Raw genomic sequence first — 16,726 nt, 5'->3', positions numbered from 1 at the left:
TGAAGGGCCATACCTTAACCCTTTACTACCATTAACTATTAACCTAACCTAATATATGTATGTATACCAAACTCCATGTCACGAAATTATAACCACATGGCTATAAAAAACAAAATTTCCAAAAACAAAAATTTTGAAATTCGTTTTTGTATTGTACCGTAATCTATGGTAACGACTTGTTTACATTTGTGGTGTTCATTGTTAATAATTAAATTTAGCAATGTTATCTGTGAATGGTTGCTTGCATTTGTTGTTTCACTACATCTTACATCTCGGTAGCGATTTCATTGTCTTGTTACTACAATGTGGACATGCCCCGGATGTGTGTTTTACACGCTTACACTTTCAATAACAGCAAACAAACTCGTACAACAAAAGCTTATCTTATCAATTTACTGCCGCAGCTCAAATGTGTCTTCTTTGTTTGGGTGTGGAATTAAAGAGAGATTCAATGATGTTTTTATTCTATTTATTTACAAATAAATCTATTAATATAATGAGTCCGATGTGCATCACAATAGCAAATTATCAGCTGCTTCGGTTTATTTGACTTTGCAATCATATACTAGATTTTATATTACGGATCACAAATTGGCATAAAGAAAATGCTACTTGTTTCCATAAACATTCGTACATACTCGTACATATATATTTATGTTTGTCGTGTCGCGTGTCAGAGTAAAAAAAGTAATAAAAGTTTGTTGTAGGTGCAGTTGCTTATAATATAAATGTATGTAATTTCTGTGGGTTCGTTACAACAATCGCTCATTTCTTAAAAATATACAATATTATGTATGGAAGGCTTGTATAAATGTACATGTGTATAGCTAACTAACATCATTGGAATTACAGTATTGAGAATTTTTGTATTCATTGTAAATATGTATATTAAGCAACGTAATTGATCAACAATAATTTTAGAATTTATTTTGCTTTTAAAAATAGTCACTTTCGATTTCTTTTGAAATGCTCAAATGCTTACACCTCAAGTTTATGCTCAAGCCATAATCTTCACATCATTATATACATATTACACTATAAATGGAATCTTAATTGAGAGTCCTTGTCTTTGTCTTGTAAAAAAACAAGTTTTCGTCTCATGTATCACTCTGTTTCACATAATGGTGAAACTTTGTCATTTTCTCTGCGTTTTCTATTTATTATTATTATTATTACTTGACATCTCCATGGTGCTATGTTAGACTTTTCCGAGCGCGTCATGCATATATGGCCTTTTGCGATAACCTTTAATGGCGAATAGTTTGAATGCAACAACCATCATGATGACACAGAACCCATACAACAACATACCCATACGCATGTCCATTTCGGAGAACACATTACCGACCCTGCGTTTTTGACGCAACTTATCCAGCGATGGCTGCAACACAGCTTCGTTGTCGATACCGTAACGGCTGACAAAGCCGGGATTGTGAATATTTTTAAGGAAACTGAGTACGGCATCCTTATCCCAGTTGACGTCAGTTTTACTTTGATCACTTCTGCGGCACTGATGACAACTTGATTCGCTGGGAAATTGTATTTTGGCAAATTGAGGATCCTCGGTGTCATCACCAGCTAACCGATTATTTACTTCATTGTGTGCGGCCCATAACCAGAGCACGGCTTCATCTTTGCTGGGTACGTTCCAAATTTTCCGACGAGTTGCCATGGCCTGTGGGAATTGCATATAAGTGATTAGTGTGCATTAGTTAATAATATTATAGATAAAAAAGTACATTCACTAGCGTTGAACAAGCAATCAAAATGAATACAAAAGGTGTCCCTCCCCTCTATGTAAGTGCAGCCATGTAATAGCCTAGACAGACGGTGGCGTTAATAGCTTAACACGTTCCCTGTCCGCTGAGCCACATATGGTTCAGGAAACGTGCGCCTGATAAGCACTGATACGTTCCACATGTGTTTCATGAACGTGCAGAAGCAAAAATGTCCCTTTACGCTCATGGACCATATGTGTTTCAGGTAGAAATACCCTACATCCGTTTTTTTTTTAAATTATTATTATTACTAAAGCTATGACTACAAAAAAAACTATTTATTCAAAAAACGCTGTTGGACTTGTCGGTCAATTTTGCATTTTTGTATTGGGACAGGGAACGTGTTAATTCGGAATTATCTCAGAAATTAAGGGCAACTAATGCGGATTAACTATTAGACTTAATTCTCATAATTTCAGCGGATTAGGGAAATTTTCGATAGCAACATTGCGATGAAAAATAATCAAAATTTTAAAGAGAAGAACAAGAAAGGCTGGATGCATTTGCTAGTTTGCACTAACACGTTCGAAATCACATTAATTTTTCTGACATTGCGGAACAGTTTAAGAAATTGTAATATAAGAGTTTTTTTTTAAATAAATAATTATTTCCTGGTATCAAATCAGCTAATATCCGTATTTGTTGTCTGCGGTCCAGCTCTTACTGAATGAACTATCCAATAAGCAAATCAGTTGAGGTGTAACTGCAAAACTTCTCTTCTATCGCCTGCACCTACAACGCCAATAACACGAATATTTCTTATTTTTTATATTATCAGGAAAAACTAATAAAAATAATAATAATAATAAATTATCATTCATTATCATTATTAACTGGTTATTGAAATCGGGCTTTAAAACGTGCTTTAGCTAGCGCAGGGACTGTACAATAAATCGTTTTAAGTATTGGAAATATACTTGCATATATATAAGTATGCAGGTGTGTATGTATTAGGATGCTCCAAATTCGCTTCTTTTGTAAGAACCGACCTTTTGAAAACTAGTAAAGGAGAAATGTTCGAAAGGTTCCAATGCAATATAGTTTTCAACAAAACCCCCCATTAATTTCATTAAGTTGGTTGGTTCTATCTTGCCTGATCGGCACAAATTTTTTAACTTGAAGTTTCCAGCATAACTCAGATCTCGATAACGATGTAATAAGAGATAAGAATGAGCTCGCTAGGTGGCATCAGGATCGCGATATTTTGCAGAAATTACAAAAAGGAGGTTTTCTCCAAGGCTATACAGCCTATTGATTATCACGATTTATCAATTGGAATTATAAGCAAATCCTCATAATCGATATTGCCGAGCGTGGAAACCTGAAAGACACAATTTACGTTAACGGGTCTATTTCTATAACCGCCAAAGGACTGACCTTACAATAACATTAATTACCCAAAGACGTATGGAGAATGTTTTATGTTATTACAACAACGAAAACAACGTATTGTAATTTTTTGGTTCTAAATGCAACTTCCATTCGATCGTCTTGCCAAAAGACATCAGGCTAGGATAGTGCACATTGAGCTACCTTTTTTCGGGAAGAGGAACGAAATATATCATACAAAGAGGTCTTTCTACCTAAGCAAAATTACGTTTATTTTATATGTTATCGGAAAACCCGGGACTCTCATCTGCTCAAGGACTGTCAAATAAGCACCAGCCTAGAAATATATCGTTACTCTCTATAAGTCAATTTAGCGAACATTGTAACACACAGAAATACTCTTTTGTATTATGAAAATTATAAATGTACGGATAATAAAAAAAAAACACCGAAAAAATCGATCATAGGGAAACATACAGTCGTTTATACTTATATAGCAGGTGTTTTTTAAGAGTTTGACCACTCTTAAATGATAATACAGATCAGAAATATTATTGGATGCACTTTTTTATTAAAATTTGGCCGATATTTCGTGGAATTTATTTTTTGAGTCCAATGTTCGGCCGCGGCTACGAGTTTCATAGTCCACTTGTCCAATTTTGTCCGTATGGTGGTTTGAATATTGCAATAACTCAATTGTTAAGTTCGTTGTGTGTATGTAACCAAATGGCGTCGATGTTTAACTGATTAATATTTGGAAACAAAAATTCAGTCAGCATGGCTCGATAGCGTTCGCCATTCGCTGTAACGGCAGCTACTTCCTCATTTCGAAAGAAATAAGAGCCGAGCTTTGCCAACATATTTATTTTTTCATAGTAAATTTCCTTAATTTGGAAGCGTTATTTTGGCATTAAGCGATTTATTATGACTTGTCAAACGACGTGCTGAACAGAAATGTCAACATAGTTTGCCATTCTGAGATGTCAAACCATAGTTATGGATATCGATATTTCTCATGCAGTTAAAAAAACACCCTACACATACAAGTTCAATGAACTAAAGTATCAAAAAAAAAAAAAAAAAAAAAAACCGTGAAGATGGCGCTCTGATTCGCTGAATGAACTAAATAATTCTTTCCCACAACATATACCTAAGTTGAGAAGAGACAGTGGAATGAAATAAAAAAAATTTCGAGTAAAGTAAAAATTACGTAAACATTAATGTGGGTAGAAAAGCAGCCAAATGTGTAAACAAATGTTTGTTTGTATGTGTGTATGTTTGTTTACAACCAGAGCCCGTAACGATTACGAACTTTATTATTAAATAAAATAGTGTTAAAATATAATATTTATAACGATAATAATATTATAAAAGTAATGATGCTGACAATAATAATAATAATGATAAGCACAATTCTAATCAACTTTTTTTAAGCAAAGATAAAACTCAGGTTTTTATTTTTTAAGCAAAAAAATTAAGTCAAAAAATAACTTTTACCTTCAAATAATAAATAAATCTCAGCAAATAATTAGAGTTTTTTTATACCTTAACAAAAATAAAAATTAATGCAGCTGAAGGTAGCCCGTGTAACAAGGGCTATGTTGGTGTACTCCTTATGAAAAAATCATTTCTCCTTCCGATGGATTAATTTGTTGAAATTATAAAAATTATCATTATTTACGGTTCCCATTTATTCTAGAGTTTGACTCAAGCTGCATTCGTTCATCTTCTGCGACTTCATGTCATGAAGAGTACGAATAAAGCATAAATAGCGGAAAACATAAAAAAATTAGAAAACCCACTTTATCGTGCGTGTATACCTAAATTTGTTTGCATTTTCTTTAAGTAGATATATTCAAAAATATGTAAAAAAAAAATGTTAACTTAAAATTTTGAAAATTGACGAAGTTATACCCAATACAATAAGTGCAGGTAGTGAGTTACAACGGCCAATGAAAACTTTAAACGCCTTTTTCTCAAAACGACTTTTCTGAACACCTCGATTTATCGAAGACTTATGAACCAATTTTAATTTTTGTACATGTATTGGCTACAGTCGTACATAGCCGTTTTTAAAAATTCCGAAAATTAATATTTTTTCAAGCCTTTCGAAAACAAAAAAAAGGGGAAAAACATAAACTCATTTCGCATCTGCACCACTTTCTCAAAAAAAAAAAAAAAAAAAATATATATAAATAAAAAAAACCGCCACGTACGACAATAGCCTTTGATGTATAGATTAAGATTTTTTTTGGTTTTTTGCTGTCAGATGATTTTTCAGCGTTGTATCGTGGCCACCAGGGTGCAACAGTTTTTTTATGACGTCATTGCATTAATATTAATAACAATTGTAATTTTTAATATTTTTAATAAATTTGTGTCAGTATAGTTGAATATATTTTAAATGAATTATAATTGTCCGATCCTCAAATAATCATCCCTAATTATAAAAAAAAATCATGAAAATCACTTAATTTTCACGCGTTCACAGTGGTGTTCCCCCTTAATTGTGTTTTTAATTTGTAAGTGTCGATATGTTTCTAGCGAAACTTACTGCTGATATAGTAGCTTTTTACTATGTATCAGCGAATTTTTCAATTTCGTCTATAAATACGCTACCAGCAGTAATTAACTTTGTAAAAATCTTTTACAAAAAAAAAAAACAAAACCTGAATCAATACTTATCAGTTTAAAACGATTCCGGGACTCATTTCAGTGCACAGCTGTTGACAACATTAAAAACTAATTATTCATACATAGCCATATGTAATTTATGTAGGTATGTATGTGTTTATGTACTTTATTACTACGTGTATTTTAACCCTTTGTTCAATGCACTGACTTACCTGAAAATGCTCTGAGCAATGCGTACAGCCGAAAAAGTATTTCACATAACCATGTATGGCCGTTAATACCTCCAGCGGATCATTACTGATTTCAAGACGCGCTGCCTGTACAGTAAGATAATGGAAGATTGTCCAAAGCGAACAGGTGTAGCCACGCTTATTATGCTGAGAGCTTACACAACCGACAAAGTGATTTGAGGAGAATATTGGACCGAGAGTTTTATTCAAATGTTCCAACATGGTTTGAAAGTCGCCGCCGTTAACCGATTCATTAGCATTCAGCACATATTCATGGAGACGCCGAATGACCTCGTTGCCTTGTGGACCAAGTGGATGATAACGTTGCAGTACGCCAAGTATACGCTGTAGTGCCAACAATTGCTCGCCGTGTATCTCATGAACTTTAGGTATTTCGTTGAATAGCATTTGACGTATGGCCATTTCGAGGTCAGCCTATAATAATAAGGAAAAATAAATAGTTTAAACAACTGTTAGAATAAAAATAAAGCTATGATTGGTGGCCAAACAAGATATTTAATTAAATACCATATTGAAAGCAGGATTGAGAAAAGTTGCATTTCACATACAGATGTATGTATGTATGTAGCACGCAAGTCGTTGGTTATTAAATAATATCATGTTTTGAAAAATATGGATTAAATTAATGTGAAACACGAAATATGTGGACAAATATTTAATTTCGCGGGTCAAAAATTGTCCTTTCGTCAATCAATTAATAATTCTCAATAACTAAAAAATACTCATAGTGAAAAATTCCTTGAAACAAGAAAGTATTTCCATTTCTAAATTTTTTTGATAAAAAAATTAATAAAATGTGTTACTTGGCAAATTATTCTCTCATTAGATTATTTTTTCGAAGATTTTACACATAGGTACAATTATCTCACATGGAACTATTTATATTGGCTAGATTAAGAAAAAAATTCTACTCAAAACCCCACAAACCTGAATTTTCAAATAAATTGTATTTAGTAAAAAAATAAAAACCTTCTTCTAAAAACAAAAAAAAAAAAAAAAAATTAATTAAAACCTAAATAATAAATAAGAGCTGACATTTTCAATAGTTTCAAACAGAAGCGGAAGATTTATTTTTGGTTATATAGGAGCACAGTTTATATTTAAAAAAATATGGCGAGTCAATGTCTCGTTCTCAAGTGTTTCCAAATTTAAGAAAACTCATTGCTTGGTCTACATTTTATTCTGAACAAAATATTGCTATAAATAAATAGTTTTACCAAATATCGGGGACTTGCTTTCAAAACTTTAGTTTTTCAAAATCGAAAATTGACACTTGGACAAGTCAAGTCCCTCTCCACCTGATCTTTCCAACGTAGAGAAGCCCTTACTCTTCCTCTACTATCACCAGCTTGTACCGCATCGAATACTTTCAGAGTCGGAGCGTTTGTATCCATTTGGACGACATGATCCAGCCAACATAGCCGCTGAATATTTATTCGCTGTGATATGTCTATGTCGTCGTAAATCTCATACAGCTCATTATTCCATCGCCTACGATACTCAACGTCGCCAACGTGTAAAAGTACAAAAATTTTACGCAGAATCTTTCTTTCAAATACTCCAAGCTACGTCTATTGTCATCGTCCAAGCTTCTGCGCCATACGTTAGGACGGGCATGATGAGAGTTTTGTAGAGCGTTAGTTTTCAAAACTTACCTTTGGTTATTTTTCGTAAAATATCAAAGCCCAGTTATGCACCTATTAAGAATTTTTCAATTTTCTACTAATATTTTGCATATTGTGTAATAAATACAAATCAATTAAATTTTTTTTTTCGTTATGGCCTTTTGTATTTCAGGTGATGATATTTTACCTATATTTGGTTGCTGAGCTGAACGAATTAAGAGAATAGACATGATCAAGGCATGTTACCCGTCATTTTATTTAAATACTCGTAGGTAGGGATCGATGATTTTGTTAATATAGAATATCGGGGTTTTAACATCTCCCTAATTTGATATCGTAATTTATTTTCTTTGATGTATGTATAACAAATTTTATTGAAACTAAATATAAATAAAAAAATAATAACTTTTTTTTGACAGTTCTTGCCCGGATATAAATCTGTATAGTTCCGGTTACGTAGAACCTACTGGCGTGAGAACTCTCTCTTATGGATTACTTTCCTATATTAATTATCTTACAGATATTTGATAATTTCGCTTTAAGCGCTTATCAAGTAAGCGCTTCCAATATGCATATGTACATTTGTACATATTTTTAATCAGTTGATAAGAGTGCACGATAGATCGTCACATATTCCATATCCGTCAAAAACTTATATTATCAACAAAAAGTTAATAGCGCTTTTACATACAAATATAAATACAAACTAACAACTTGAAGCTTGTTTGCGAAAATAATTTGTAGCGTAATATACAAAGCTGCACTTGTGCTCACATTGATTTATTATACTTTGGTATGCAAAAATTACCTGTTCACATTTTACCATTATTATGGCATTTAGAACTAACTTAAATACAAAATAATTTAATACTTCATTTTTGTGCTTTTGTGTGTTATAAATTCTAAGCAATTAGTTCCTTACATAAATTGCCTACGAATGCCGTAAAGTCATGTGCATAGGTATTTTTTAAGGCGATAAAACAAATTGCTAGCTATGACACCTGTCTACCACCCGCGTCAAGCGCAATTTCGGAATGCTAAAATTAAACAATTATTGCTAAAATACACATTTGCAGTATTATGCAAATTAAAGCAAATTATAATGTGGAGTCACAGATGATAATTTTTTTTTTTCTAAATTATGTAATATGAATTTTTTAAGATATTTTACTTAATAGGTTTAAGCTAATTTTTGTACTTTGTAATAAGAATGCAAAATCTATGTCTTTTTGCATTTCGAATTTTCTTTCATTAGTGGCAAAGTTGAGTTGTCGAAAATTTAACAAATTTACTAAAAAATCACTTTCGTTCTGTCTGCAACACGCCTGATAACAAACTGATAAGCTCGGAAACAATTCAGATACGAATTCTAATAAATACAATTCTAATTAATCCTTTGTTTTAACTACCCTTCACGGAAGGAGTGAGAGGTGCTGAGTTCTGTGTTTTTGAAAATATATTTATTTTCCTTTTCTTCAAATGCCTTTAGTCATGTGTGGAAATACGATAATTATTTAATAACAAATATTGTAATTAAGGGAGCGTTGCGCCAAGATTAGCGATTAGATATTAAATTATTGACTTTATCAAATTATCAGCTTATCCTATAAGGACCAAATATAAAAGGCTATTGGGAAAACTTTTTTGTTGTTTTTGTTGCTGCTTTAAGAGTGGTTACAACTAGATCTAACAGCTTTGAATAAGAAATCATTTTGATTTATCATGCCGATTTTAAGAATTGACTTCACTACTTTCGGTCTACTAGTGGCTATGTTATGTGAATGAAAGCACGCGACGCATTAGATGATACAGCTGTTTGAGCAAATACTATTTAGCTTAAACAAGCACACGTATGTACTCACATTTGTTAGGCATATTACTAGTTTTGTCAATACAACCACAATTTAATGCATATTCTGAAATTAGTGTTAATAATTTTGTTGTATCTGTAAAATATTCCCACTTACTTGATAAACGAAATGCTTATTGCGAAGCACTTCAGAAATTATAGCTGTTCGCCCGGTTTCGTCATCAGGGACTTGTGCAGTGTTAGCTACACCTTTTTTTACTTCTACTGAGCGGGGCTTAAAATGCTGCGCTTCTAGAATACTTTGAATTGTAGCCACGTATGCTTGTGGTGTGTCTTCTTTCACACTATACGGCACCACGTTTCCTTGTCTATCTACTGTTGCTATCTTATAATGTATTCCGTCGATTTGGAATTTGTTGGCCACATTTAAATCAGTGATCCGGCGTACCTGCACATCCGGCCATAAGTGAAAGTTTAAAACACTCTCTAGACCCACGGTGGTGTTCTCCGGTTCATACGCTAATATCACTAACTTTCTATTGCTATCTAAGCCCTCGAAAAGATTTTTTTCTTCGTTTTCAGTCACACTATGTAGATTTGGAAAGTTTGGCAGACTATCGGTGCCATTTTCTGCTACCAAGCGTTGAGCCATATTCGCTGCAAGGTCATCCACTTTGACATTTGGCTTAACAAATTGACCATAGTTTCCTTCTTTGCACATATAACCGGGTGAAAAGTAACGTAATGTGGGATATGCAAATATTTCGTAGTCACGGCAAATTCCAGTGTTTTCGAATGCATTGCAGTCGATGGCTGCAACGAGTAAAGTTTCACGCCACGGATACAATCTTTCCGCTAACTCTTTGTAGTGCGGAGCGTAACGTTGGCAATGACCGCAAAATGTGTTATAAAACTCTACCAGCAAGGAACGATTTTGATGTAGTACCGTGTCATTAAAATTGTTCACTGTGAGGACAGTCACCTTATCATTAAGATCGTAAAGACCTAATTCAGGCGAAACGGGGCCACCCCCCAATCCAGTTGGAATGACACTAGCAGATGTTAGTATAGAAAGTCTCACTACCATTACCATTATGGCGAAAATTCCGACGCAACGGGGTGAACTCATTGTTGCAACTTATTGAAGAGTCTTGAATTCCAAACAGAATAGTGAGCAGTGTAAGCGCGAATAGACCGACTTGTATGCAAATGCTTTTACTTGGCGTACTGTTACTAAAACCATTCGCTGTTTTTCAAGGCCTATCAAGTGATCTTTCACGTCAGCAAGCTGTTGCTTTGATGGAATTCCTGATACTAATCATACAGCTGATTTAAATTAGCTCTCTTTATATTTCCAAAAGCGGTGACCTTAAATACCGTATCCAAAATAAACTGTATCAAAATAAATTCCCATTATTCCACACTCCCACCGAATTGATTATAAACAACTACCGTTATTGCTTACATATACCCGACAACTAAAGGCAAATGACGATTGGGGCAGAATAATTAGCTCCATATGCAGTGCTGCCAAGTCAACGGCTGAACAGAGAGCTGCGCTGTGTGAGCAGGTAATACAACGGCTGTAGTTTTCTTAAGGCGTTATTATTTGAAGCGTATTATATATTAAAATATGAAGATTTTTAATAGAAACAACCTTTTAATCCGTACATGCATATGAGTGTATATTTACTTCGATCCATAAAAATTCGCTTATATTTGTATTAACTGTTTTTTACTCTAATAGAGTTCATTTTATTTAAAGTAAAGCCGAATCTTGATTTTAAGATCGAGCCAAAGCACGGTGTACATTTCATTTTTCGCGATTTTGACAACCGATGACGCAATATCTTCCAATAAATAAACAAAAGGAAGAGGAGTTACTTGTTTGTGAATATTCATTGAATGGCTTGGCAGCATTACGATTTTAAGATTTGTGATTTTTAAAATAAGTAAACTAATAAAAATGAAGTGCCCCGTATTCAATTGCGAAGGACGAATTATAATAATACCACCAAATGCCTGTTTTTACGTTTTTTTTTCGAAAACGTCATACTGATGATGTGTGTGTATAATTTCTTGGCCGCCGTAGCCAACTGGGTTGGTGCGTAATTACCATTCGGAATTCAGAGAGAACGTATATTCGAATCTCGGTGAAACACCAAAATGAAACATTTTTCTAATAGTGGTCGCCCCTCGGCAGACAATGGCAAACCTCCGTGAGTATTTCTGCCATGAAAAAGCTCCTCAGGTCCCTCCATTTGTGAACAACATCAAGACGCACGCCACAAATGAATTCTTGAATTATCAGTTTTCATTGCACTCGGTTACTTTTCTTATTCACAAACAAGCGATTTTTATTCTTTTTGATGGTTTATTTTAAGAAATGACGTCCGAACGCGGAAGGGGCAATCTTGTATTGTATCATTCTGGGAACCAAATCGTCTTGAAAATGTAGTATCAGTAGAGCAGCAAACGCAAAGTAGTAGAGCATACAAACAAAAGGAGATAACTGTTTTGGGAAGACGCCACCTTCTGTCGTCAATTCAGAAGCAGTGAAGAGTAGTTGATTTGAATTTTTCTATTTAATTTTGTAAAATTTTGTTTAAATTACTCTAAACTGTACATGGACAATAGATATTTTAAATCAAATCTAGACTTAGACTATCCGACTAAAGGGAAGAGGGTGGAACGAATTGGTTAAGTAGAGAATGTGAATAGGTATTGAATGAAAAGGTATGCATGATATATGGTATTCAAGTCGTTCTAGCAACATTAACTGCAGATTCAGAAAAATAGCTATTTCGACAACCTTGAACCAGAAGGGGAAAATGCTCCAATGTTCAAATCATAAGTGTGTCAGCGTCACCCTGCATTTACGGTACGATTCGAGTTCCATGTCTGCAATTCGAAGCCATTCATCTCTCTTAAGGGTATTCACATACGGATAGGAAAGTTCTTTAAAGTGTCGATTGCCTTAGAGCCTTTCGATAGTCTGTCGAGCTCTGAAATTAGTTTAGGACAACTGGAAATTAATTATGTAAGTGTCACTCGGGTCTTACACGCAAACTCAGATTAATGTCCGCAATAGGAAATGAATGGTTGGTATGCAGGAGTGATAGTCCTTGGATATGTTGTAGGAGTGATAGGGCGTGGTCGTATATAAATCCCTGTCGTTCCCTTAATGTAGAAGTCGTTCACCTTAATGGCAACAAGACGATCTCAGCACTCCGAGCTGAAGGAATTGAAATTGATGTCTGCACCTCCCCAAATTGTAGTACTAGTATCAACAGGAAAAGGGTTATATTATGTGAATTTAATCAAGTCTTCGAAAGAAAGTGAATGGTTTTCCATAACGGCATTAACGGCACCAGTGTTGTCTCGAATATCCTTAAAGCCGGTCACTTGCTTGGCCAGTCCAAGAGTTATGCGAGTTTTTGGATGCTGTCAGAGAGCTAATTAACATTTTTCATACATTACCCAGAAGTTTTGCGATTCCTACAATAGCGTCCCAGCAAAACTTGTTTACATAGGATTGTGGATTGTTTTGTGACAATTCTAAGTGCATCGTTTTGACATACGTATAATATCGTCATCTGCGTTTTATGCTTTTGTGTCCGCTTTTGATCGCGGTTATGACAGTGCAGAAAGGTGTAGGCTAACGCGCAAACGTTCATAAATCTTCAGAATAATCTTTCTTCTAAATACTCCAAGGGCCAAGATGGGACATGTGCACAGAAATCCATACCACGGAGAAAGTTTTTTATTGCAATTCACTAGGTGCGGTCCGAAGAGTACAGTAGTACATGCCACTTCGATCAAATCTCTCTGTGCAGCAACCCACAATGGAGAGAATAATAAGATGTCGCCGAGCGTGATACCGCCTCTTTGCTCTCAGCGAATATGCCAAAATTGCTGTGTGTGTGACGTCGCACTTGTGCAATTTATTTCTATGTTGTTTGTGTACCTAATTTCTTCTTCTTATAGCATTCCTGTTCGCATTTTCACATCTCTCTCATGCAACTGCATCGATGTGACGCCACGTACTCTCATTTTTGGCAGCAATCAAACACCCAACCACTTTGGGGGCATCTAAAGAGAGAATTCGAACGTTAGCAGGGTTACTTCGATGCATTTGTTTTAAGCGCTTAGGTAGGCCGGCAAAGTCTCTTCACCACCCAGCGTAGTGTAAGCGTAAGTCCCTCGGAAAAAGCAAACGGTTTGCTATGAAATCGAACCCTTAAATAAACTTATCAGGATTTGGCTGAACGATGTACTTGAGAGCGCCATATAAAAACCAATACAAATTAAAATACTCTACAATAGCTTAAAAAATATATAACACTCTTACTTAGTACAATAACAAAAAAAAAAAAAAAAAAAAAAAAAACAATTGAGTTTGCTATTCAGCCTTAAGAGACCGGCTTTTTTAATGAATCCATATTTTGCACTCATTTACAAGCTCTTTTTTCAACGACTCTTTGGAAATCATTCTCTGAAACTACAAAAGTCGGTTTATTTAATAACCGCTATAAGAACTTTATCACGAGCAAACTCTCTTCGTGCCGAAATGGGACGCCTTGCAGATTATTAAAGCTTCATTCATTTGGCGAACAGCGCACCATCAATGGGATCAGTCCATGTACAGACGTTGTTGCGAGCGGCACGGTTTCACAATAAAGTTGTGCAGCAGAAACGATTTTTCCATAAAAAAATACTAGTTTACAAGTATATATTGATTTATGTGCATACATATACATACATATCTGGAGATAAATGAATTAAGTAACAAAAAAAACAAAATTTAAAAAAATCTATCGGCTGTTACGTTTGCAAATACGAAAATAATTTACACAGAAATTAACGCAATTATTTAAGAATATTTGAATTTACGTTAATAAATAATATATGGTGGAAGTATATTTATATGGTAGAAAATCATCGGTAGAAAAATCGGTTAAATACTGTGTTCAGAAATCGTACCTTCTCACATATTGGCATGCTGCATTAAATACCGTTGTAGTGTAATTAAAACTTTATTAAAGATCATGAATAATTGGTGCTAATTGAGTGTTTCATATGATTCGCGACGTCTTGTGGTGGTGATCTTTGTGCAGTAGTCGTGATCAATTCCATTCAGCTTCTTCAGTGTCGACCTCTTCATTTTCTTGTGTCGCCTGCCTTTGTGTATTTTGATAAGACAGATCGCGTTGTTATTAATAAAACAGCACACATTCATAAGCGCCCGTTGCCCTATTGGATTTCATATATAAGTACAAGCTTATACATATATTTATATGAAAAAAAAAAAAATTAATATTGCGAGTGACAAGAAAGTGAAATTAATACATGGAAAGTGAGCAGCTATAAAATTAGAGGCCTGCTAGTGTTATGCACTGAAGGAATCCTATCAAGGTTGGTGCCTAATTGTCCGCGAGTCTCAATTCAATAATTAATCAATTGCTAACTAAAGCTATTGAGATTAATATGACGAACTTGTAATGAGTTCTATTGCAGAAATAAGAAGTTGGCAAATATGTTGATAGTCAAAGAGAAATCATTTTGAATCATTAACTTACGAAGTTACATCGTTTTGAGATTATCAAATAACTAAATATATTTGAATATTTTATTTCTACGTTTCCGAATATTTTAAACGTTCAATCGTTTAAAAATTCAAATTATTTTCCAAATTATATCAATTAGAAGTGAGTGTGACGGTTGCGTGTGTGGTAAGTGAGTGTTAAAAAGTGAGAGAGAGCTTTTTTTCTTTTATGTTTTTCAGAACTATTTCCAAACTGGTGTACATGATATATTAAGATCTATCGAGATTTTAAAAAGGCGCACATTACTTTGTTATATAAATAAATACAAATGCACTTTTAAATTTATTTATTTTAACATGGTGAAGTTCGTGAACGAGTAAAGTTTGGAAATTATAATGAATTCTAACCGAGATTCTTATTCGTTGATCGTGAATTTAAGTCCGTTGTAAAAAATTGCTCCATCGGACAAGCTGCGCGGTCTATAGTGGATAAATTTGTGTTAACATATTCACTATTGAAAGGTTCTGTGCCAGTGGGACAACGGCACGGTCGAAGATCGAAAATATCACTGTCGTAAAGGCTTCAGTTCAAAATAAGCCAAATCAGTCGTCTCCAAGTCGTTCACAAATATAAGAATCTCTCAGCCCACATTTTTACAAATTTTGATTAAAAGTGAATAAATCGATACAAATAGTGACACGTCTGAAACTTCTCCGTTTATGCTGCACCATAACTACGTTATGTCTCTATTGAAAAACCCTATACTTTATAATTTAGTTATTCACAACAATTTATTTATTTATAATATTAATGAAAAGATAAAATAGGTAAATTCTATGATAAATGAATTTTTTTTGTCTTGAAATTAATTCAAAATTTCCTTACAAATCAGTAATTTCAGATTTTTTTTTTTAATTTTTTCCCCATGCTAGACTTTAACTACCATCTTTCAGCATGAGAAAAACTGCAGTTAATGGCTTGCGCCGTTCTCTCTCCCCAAGCAATACATCTCGATATTTATCAAGCCAGTACGCCCGACTCAGAATAGGACATACTAAACTCACGCACCAACACCTCTTTACAGGAGGTACCCAACAACAGTGGCCGTTTTGCGGTAAAAAACCTATCAGCAAACCATCTTTTAAACGATTGACGTATCTTAGAAAGTATCAAGAAGAACCACTTCGGATCTAGCACACCTTCTGTTCTACTGTCTACTTTTTCTGGCACCAATATGGCTGCTTTAAATAATTTTTTAAAGATTGTAACTTAACTAGTATGATTTAATATGATTTGCTAATAGTAATAAATACTATTTTAAGGCAGCTAGTACTAGGTCTCCTATTTGTTTTAGTATTGTATTATATATTAATTTTAATAAATAAATAAAAATGAGAAAAAATGTATTTTAAATTTTTCCGTCGATGCTTCAAATAAAAAATAAAAATAAACAGGTGCACAGGCGCGAATTCGCCCACTTCTTATATGAAAGCTAACCCTATCTCAACTTCGGCTTTATGTGCGAGTGCCTTGTCTTGATGATACAAGATTTTGCTCTGCCTTTTTTATTTGATCGCTACCCACAAACTTTTTATTTGACTTTTGGAGTACGAACCTGTAATAGTAACTTGCTTTTGCAAATAACCAATTAAGAAGATTGCCTCGGCATACCAAAAAGCAAACGCCTTAATCTTTTTCAGAGGGTTTGCAACTTTTTAGAGATCGGTGAAAAAAGGCCTCTTTCATAGCATGG

At 34.1% G+C, this 16,726-nt stretch overlaps 2 protein-coding genes across 6 annotated transcripts in view; one reads left to right on the top strand and one right to left on the bottom strand.

Annotated features, from left to right (window-relative positions):
* Window positions 1–452: 452 nt before the first annotated feature.
* On the bottom strand, window positions 453–10,893 carry LOC128868383 (sulfhydryl oxidase 1). 2 transcript variants are annotated; one of them, XM_054110409.1, is made up of 4 exons: window positions 9,585–10,893; window positions 5,954–6,406; window positions 1,312–1,675; window positions 453–1,245 (listed from the first exon to the last, which is right to left on the bottom strand). In XM_054110409.1, exons 1-4 carry the CDS (start codon window positions 10,554–10,556, stop codon window positions 1,199–1,201), a joined length of 1,836 nt encoding a protein of 611 aa, XP_053966384.1. In that variant the 5' UTR covers window positions 10,557–10,893; the 3' UTR covers window positions 453–1,198. The 2 variants fall into 2 exon arrangements, with proteins under 2 accessions (XP_053966384.1, XP_053966382.1); XM_054110407.1 differs by having other exon boundaries at window positions 453–1,675.
* Window positions 10,894–14,017: 3,124 nt separating this feature from the next.
* The window catches only part of LOC128868381 (SPARC-related modular calcium-binding protein 2), a 59,826-nt gene continuing 57,117 nt past the window's right edge, over window positions 14,018–16,726 (top strand). The window contains exon 1 of one of the 4 annotated variants that reach the window (XM_054110402.1): window positions 14,018–14,842. The gene's annotated coding sequence lies outside the window, so the exon portion shown is untranslated. The remainder of the gene's footprint in view (window positions 14,843–16,726) is intronic. The other 3 variants (XM_054110404.1, XM_054110405.1, XM_054110406.1) reach the window with 3 other exon arrangements.

The sequence above is a fragment of the Anastrepha ludens genome, chromosome 6 (genome assembly GCF_028408465.1).
Source record: "Anastrepha ludens isolate Willacy chromosome 6, idAnaLude1.1, whole genome shotgun sequence".
Classification (NCBI taxonomy): Eukaryota; Metazoa; Arthropoda; class Insecta; order Diptera; family Tephritidae; genus Anastrepha; species Anastrepha ludens.
The sequence above is the reverse complement of the archived record's forward strand: the minus strand, read 5'-3'. Positions and strand labels throughout refer to the sequence as shown.

Coding starts and splice junctions, on each gene's coding strand:
- LOC128868383 (XM_054110407.1), bottom strand. CDS start 10,556: ATGAGTTCACCCCGTTGCGTCGGAATTTTCGCCATAATGGTAATGGTA. Junction 6,407..9,584: donor ATAAGCATTTCGTTTATCAA/GTAAGTGGGAAT, acceptor TTATTATTATAG/GCTGACCTCGAAATGGCCAT. Junction 1,676..5,953: donor ATTGCTCAGAGCATTTTCAG/GTAAGTCAGTGC, acceptor CAATTCCCACAG/GCCATGGCAACTCGTCGGAA.